This window comes from Hippopotamus amphibius, chromosome 11 (assembly GCF_030028045.1).
Source record: "Hippopotamus amphibius kiboko isolate mHipAmp2 chromosome 11, mHipAmp2.hap2, whole genome shotgun sequence".
Classification (NCBI taxonomy): domain Eukaryota; kingdom Metazoa; phylum Chordata; class Mammalia; order Artiodactyla; family Hippopotamidae; genus Hippopotamus; species Hippopotamus amphibius.
Genome location: NC_080196.1, coordinates 30,656,438 through 30,662,717, shown reverse-complemented (window position 1 = coordinate 30,662,717; position 6,280 = coordinate 30,656,438). Strand labels below are relative to the sequence as shown.

General features: G+C 39.5%; 1 protein-coding gene across 1 annotated transcript in view; it reads left to right on the top strand.

The window, feature by feature from the left end:
• Positions 1 to 3,416: 3,416 nt before the first annotated feature.
• Positions 3,417 to 6,280, top strand: part of OPN5 (opsin 5) — a 28,965-nt gene continuing 26,101 nt past the window's right edge. Inside the window, exon 1 of the mRNA XM_057700545.1 lies at positions 3,417 to 3,546. Coding sequence (XP_057556528.1) covers positions 3,417 to 3,546 — 130 coding nt within the window. The remainder of the gene's footprint in view (positions 3,547 to 6,280) is intronic.

Genomic DNA, 6,280 nt, shown 5'->3' with positions numbered 1-6,280 from the left:
AGGAAAGAACTCACGGACTCAGTAGAGGTCTGCCACGTGACTTGTAGTCTGTAAATATTTATCCGAATGAATGAACGGATGAGTGTAAAGTTTTCATGAATGTTATCAAAAATCTGTAACAACTCCTTTATTCAAATACAGACAGTAAATATCATAAAAGTAACATACCCATGCTACATAATTAGAAACTGGATATATTACCCAGCGCCCTCAAGTAAAAAGTAAAGAAACAATTACTCCTAATATCACTATACCTAGTAACTATACTATCACGATTCATAATAAAAAACATTTAACCCCTTGACATATATCTTTCTATATATTTTCTCTACACGTCTCATTCTCTTAAAAAATATTTCATAACCTTTTGATAGTTTTTTTTCCCACCAAAATATTGTGAACATCCTCTCATGTCAACAAAATGTATCAACTCCATTTTTTAGAGAAGAATTTGATACGGAAGGGTGGGGTGAGGGTGATGGCGTGAGGCACTGTGGTTCTCCAACGGGGAAGGCAGAGCTGGACGTTGAAGAGGGTAGGAGAGAGGCTAGAACAAAGGAGACAAAGAAAACTCCACCCCCTGGCCTTTAGTCACAGTCTTCCTGCTCCCGATGGTAGGCATGGGCTGGCTGGTCATTGGGGTTGAGGTACAAGGAAGTTTGGTCCTGAGTTGTTGGCCTCTTACCATAAAACTCCAGCCTAGTGAGTGGCACACATTTCTGGAAGTCAGTAAATCTAACCGCAGACCCTTTCTTTTCTAAGCTTACTGTGGATAACCTTGAAGACAGTAGTAAGATTGGGCCAACATCCATTTTGACAAAGATCTGGATAAGCCATCCACTGGACTTGTGAAATTAAAAAAACCTGTGTTTCCTTGTTTACCTTGTATCAGCCTTAATGCTAAGAAATTTTCTCTCTAGAGGTTGAATGTTTTCAATTCTTGTTGCTCTTCTTTCTTTGCCACCCTTCCCTAGCTCTTGGGCACTTCCTTGTTAACTTTCTGTACATTTCATGGCCTTCCATGTTCTTTCAAGGATCCCCAGGGGTTACAAAGTTTCCATCCTTTTCCCCTGTGTCCTGATTGATGTTACCTGTATCCCACCTATTTTCAGCTCCACTGGCTGCTGCTGGGTACCAAGTAACTCATTTCATAAACTCCTTGATGTTAAAGTTTTCATGGGTGCTGGTAGACTCACATCTTATGTTCTCAGATAATATATACCTGGAAATAAATTTGGGGGTGATACAGCTTTCGGGCAAAATATGGTAGAAGTTTCCGAGGCCAGAGCAGCCCAGTAGGGAGGCTCATTTTGGGCAGAACACTTTCAGATCCTCTCTATAAGAAGTTATCTATTCATGATGCCGATGCTTTTTGCTAGCTCCTGCCTTAAACCAGTGACAATTTAGCAAGTCAGAGGGAAAATTTGTTACCTCATTTTTTTTGAAGATCATTCTGAGACTGGATAAAGTTGAACAGAATTAGACTGTCATCCTTGATACTAATCGATGGTATTTATTTTGTCTTAGGAAGTGGTGCTTTGCCATTCTCTTTTCCATATCTGCTAAATAGCCATTTGAAAGTCCATTCAATTTAGACAGGAGGACATGGGTCTGGCTATACTTCAAGTTACCTCTTAATTTTAATTGTGAAATCACAGAAAAATTTTTTTGAGGTCAATCCTTGTAACACAAAAAATACATCAAACTTTCATGGGTGATGAGGAGTGGGTATGCTTTTAGATTTTTCTATAATAAGCTGTTATGAGAACAGTTTTAAGAAGCATTATTCATGGTCGAAAAGATCATTAATTAGCAAATGTGAGGGCACTGGAGTATATTTTATTGCTTAAAGGATTACGCTAACATGAATAATGTGACTAAACACATGTAATTTACTCCAAGAGGTTTATTTTATATTTTTGTGTAGAATTATAAATCCGGGGGGGATCTGGAGCAGTCATGTATTTTATGCTCTACTTTTTTTTTTAAGCTCTTTATTGGAATATAATTGCTTTACACTGTTGTGCTAGTTTTTGCTGTACAACAAAGTGAATCAGCTGTGTTTATACATATATCCTCATATCCCTTCCCTCCTGCGCCTCCTTCCGACCCTCCCTATATCACCCCTCTAAGTCACCACCCAGCGACCTGATCTCCCTGTGTTATGCAGCAGCTTCCCACTAGCTGTCTATTTTACATTTGGTCGTGTATATATGTCAGTGCTACTCTCTCATTTCATCCCGGCTTCCCCTTCGCGCCCCCACCCCCCACCCCACGTCCTCAAGTCCGTTCTCTGTATCTGCATCTTTATTCTTGTCCTGTCACTGGGTTCATCAGTATCATTTTTTTTTTAGATTCCATATATATGAGTTAGCATATGGTATTTGTTTTTTTCTTCCTGGCTTTATGCTCTACTTTTAGATGGGATGCTTCTCTCGCAACCCTCTGGCATATTCCCTGAAATATTAGACTCTCCAGAGAAGCCTTTGCACCGTTACACAGTATTTCTACAGCAAACAATAGATTTAGAGAATGGATCTGAAGAGGGGTGGTGGGAAATAATGCAGCTGCTTTCTGCTTTAACATGAAACTTTGTGAGTTACAGCCAAGATGGAACTCGCTTCTGAGAGGCCCAACATTTCAAGATATTCTTAACAATCTCCTAATTTTTAACTTCATTTAGTGACTATTCTATGTTCCTTTGTACTCAGTGCTCTAATAACTGACTATTTTTTCTTTTAGAAAAACTCTGAAGCTCACTGAACATATAACTGACAGAGATACTCTTCTGGGCCATTCGGATAATTAAAAAAACACCATATTCTGACAAATTAAAAATATTTTGTATATTTGTAATATTTTTAAAGTATTGATGAAATCTCATATATGTATTTATCTCCATATCTTCTCTTAGCTCAGACCTTTACAAAAATTGAGAGAAGCAGGAAAATGGATGGGGTTTGGCTTTCAACCTCTTCTTCACCCAAGGGAGGTGTGAGATGGCACAAAGAGGGTGGTGTGAAAAAGAAATGAGATAAAGGACTTCCTTGATGGGCAGTGGTTAAGACTTGGCGCTTCCACTGCAGGTCGCACAGGTTCCATCCCTTGTCAGGGAACTAAAAGCCCGCATACCACTGGGTGTGGAAAAAAAAAGAAAAGAAAAGAAATGAGATAACATAGGCTTGCCTACTTGGCTAATCTACACACTGAAGAACTGAATATTGACATATTTGGATCATGGAAGGAAAACGTTCAAGTGTTCACCAGTTATTAATTTGAGACTCAAGCGTGACTTTGGGAACTTGATTTTCATTTTAAAGCAGGGGGCACGGTTATGAGATGGGTCAGGTTGGCTTCTTCAGGTCTGTCTCGACCTCCACGCATCTGCCTTTCAGACCCTGGTGCTGGAGGAGAGCATGGCTCTGAACCACACAGCTCCGGCCCCGGACGAGCGCCTGCCACACTACCTTCGGGAAGGGGATCCCTTTGCCTCCAAACTCTCCTGGGAAGCGGATTTAGTGGCTGGCTTCTACTTAACAATCATTGGTAAGTTTCCTTGCTTTTTCCGTGCAAAGGCTGCATCTAGAAAATTCATGGGCTGCTGTGTTGATTTTGCACAAAGATTCCAACACTTAAGAGGATATTTTGAGATGGAGAGTGGGAGGAAGCAGGAAGAAGGGGTGGTATCATGGAGTTCATACACGTTTCGTAGAAATGACTCTATTATCTTTATTATTAGGGATAAATATTCCCTCTATAATCCAAAGAAATTTTACAGCAAAATAATTTATCTTTAGACTATATTTCATTTTGGTTGCTTTGGTAGTAGACTTGTCGACTGAATAACAAAATTAATGATAATGAGATATTTATATAGGATGCTTTTACTTTTTGAAAAATGCTTTTCATATAATGAGAAGAGTATTGTCTCAGAATGGACCTTAGAATTCATCTAGTTTAGCTTCTGCTTTTCACAGTGGAGGGAACTCTGTCCCAGTGCTGTAGCTAGGATGGATACACTGTGTTTACTTCATCTAAAGTCAAGTCCCACCATGATAGCATGAAGTAATTTTGATGAGAGTTGAAAAAAATGTATGAATAATACATGGAAATCAGTTCAGGGTCAAACATTTTTGTGTCTGATCCACAGCATGGTACACCTGCTTCCAGACTCTGGTATCCAATATGGTGTCCATGTGTGGCTCCTGAGTCCTTGAACTCTGGCTTTTCCAAATTGAGAATGTGCTGTAGTGTAAATAGACACCAGATACTAAAAACATAGGACCAGAAAAAATAATGTAAAATAGCTCATTAATAATTTTAAACATTTGACTACATGTCTAACCCATCACATTTTGGACCTATTAGGTTAAACAAATCTATTCTCAAAGTTAATTTAGTAATATTTTTACTTTGTTTCCTATGGCTACCAGAAATAATTTAAATACTTATGTGGCTCACATTTCTGGTTTCCATTACGCTTCTGTTGGACAGCACTCATCTAGGTAATCAGAGTTAACCACAATACCTTTCTTACATTTAACATTGTTGTTTTAAATTTGGGTAACCAGTGTACAGGTGGGTTACGTCTGTAGGTGTTTCTGCCTTTAATCATTTCAGATGTTGGGTCAAGCTTGCTCTCTCTCCTTCTCTCTTTCTCTCCCCCTCCCTCCCTCTCTCTCTCTTTCTCATCTACTTACTACCGGCTAAGACTTTCATTTAACATCCTGAAATTAGCCAAACTCATTAGAAAAGTCTGGAGACCCCTCTATGGTCAGTGCTTGAGGCAAAAGGAATCGATGAAATTGAATCAGAAATTCCACTGCAAAGGGATTCCCTGGGTTCTTGGCTTTGTTATTAGTTATTACAGTACCGATGTAAATTCTCTTTCTTATAAGTGGACCTCCATGTCCTTCGAACACAAGTATATACCGAGTGCCTGTTCTTTGCCAACTGTTTAAGTTGCTGGGAATACAGCAGTGAAGAAAATGGGCAACGACTCTCTACCCACACAGGGACAATCTGGTAGTAAAACCCACAGTGAACATAAGTACTTTCAATGATCAGAAAAGGCAGAAAAATAGACATCTTATAAATTGAATTTATCACAATCAATTGCAAGGAATGAATTAAAACGTAGCATCTGTAACCTGACAGATTTCTCCAGATGACACGAAACAGGGAGGACGATTAGGGGCTGGAAGGAAAATCTACAATCATATTCACATGAGACTGCTGCAGGGGCACCAGAAAAAGAGGTCCAAAAAGAGTCCTGGAACCACAGGGAGCCTCAGATCCCTCAGGGAGTCGGGGGTGGAGCCAGACCTACGTTCCAGAGCAGCTGTTCAGGGGGAGGCCAGGGTCAGCTGAGGGGGTTGGATTCATCCTCCACCCAGTCTTGGGCTTGGTGCTGTGTCTGGTTCTCTCCCTCCTAGGATAATTGTGGGGATGTGCCCAGATTCCTTTTAAGGAACCAGAGTGGAATGACATTCTTGGTGAGCTTTGTTAAATACTAGAAATCTCAGGGAAAACTGGAAGATGAAAAGTTAATGTGAGTCTGGAATAGAGGAGAAATAAACTAGAGACCCATGTCCATCCTCTACTCTTTTGCTAGAAATACTTAGTTCATTCGCAGTCTATATACTAGATTTAAAATTTTGTATTCAAAGAAAGAGTCAGGATTTTGATCATCAAAAAATGTCCCCCTCACTGTAGCTTTTACCATCTTAATCTTCTTTTCCTTTAACTCTCATTAAAAATAACTTTGCATTCTCCTGATACCCTCTATGGAAGAGTGGCTTTGGGAAAGATCTACATGCAGCTCGCAGAGAGTTGACTATTTTTTGAAAGCTTTGGGCACTGGGTGAAGCCTTATGAATCATTCGTAAAGATAATTTAAGAGAGGAAAAGTAGGAAAATCAATATTCTCAAAAGAGAAGTAAAAAGACAGGATGTTTAAATGAACTTTGTGTATCAAATGCGTATGCACAATTACTGCTTTTAATCTTTTTTGGATACAAAGTAGAAGGCATGTGTTTATAATTTTTCTAGCCATGTTTTCACATTTTAATTTCCCAGTGTGCCTTGCTAGCTGGTTTCCTTTAATGCAACATGGGTTTCATTTTAGTTGGTTTGCTCGAGAATCTCCACAGCCTCTTCTATTTTTTTCCTCTTCTGTCTTAAGAGAGCTGAAGAGGTTTTAACGGCCCACGAGGCAGCACTGACTCCTGGGATTCAGAGTTTCCTAAGAGCACAATGAAATTAGTGATGCCTGGTGGTT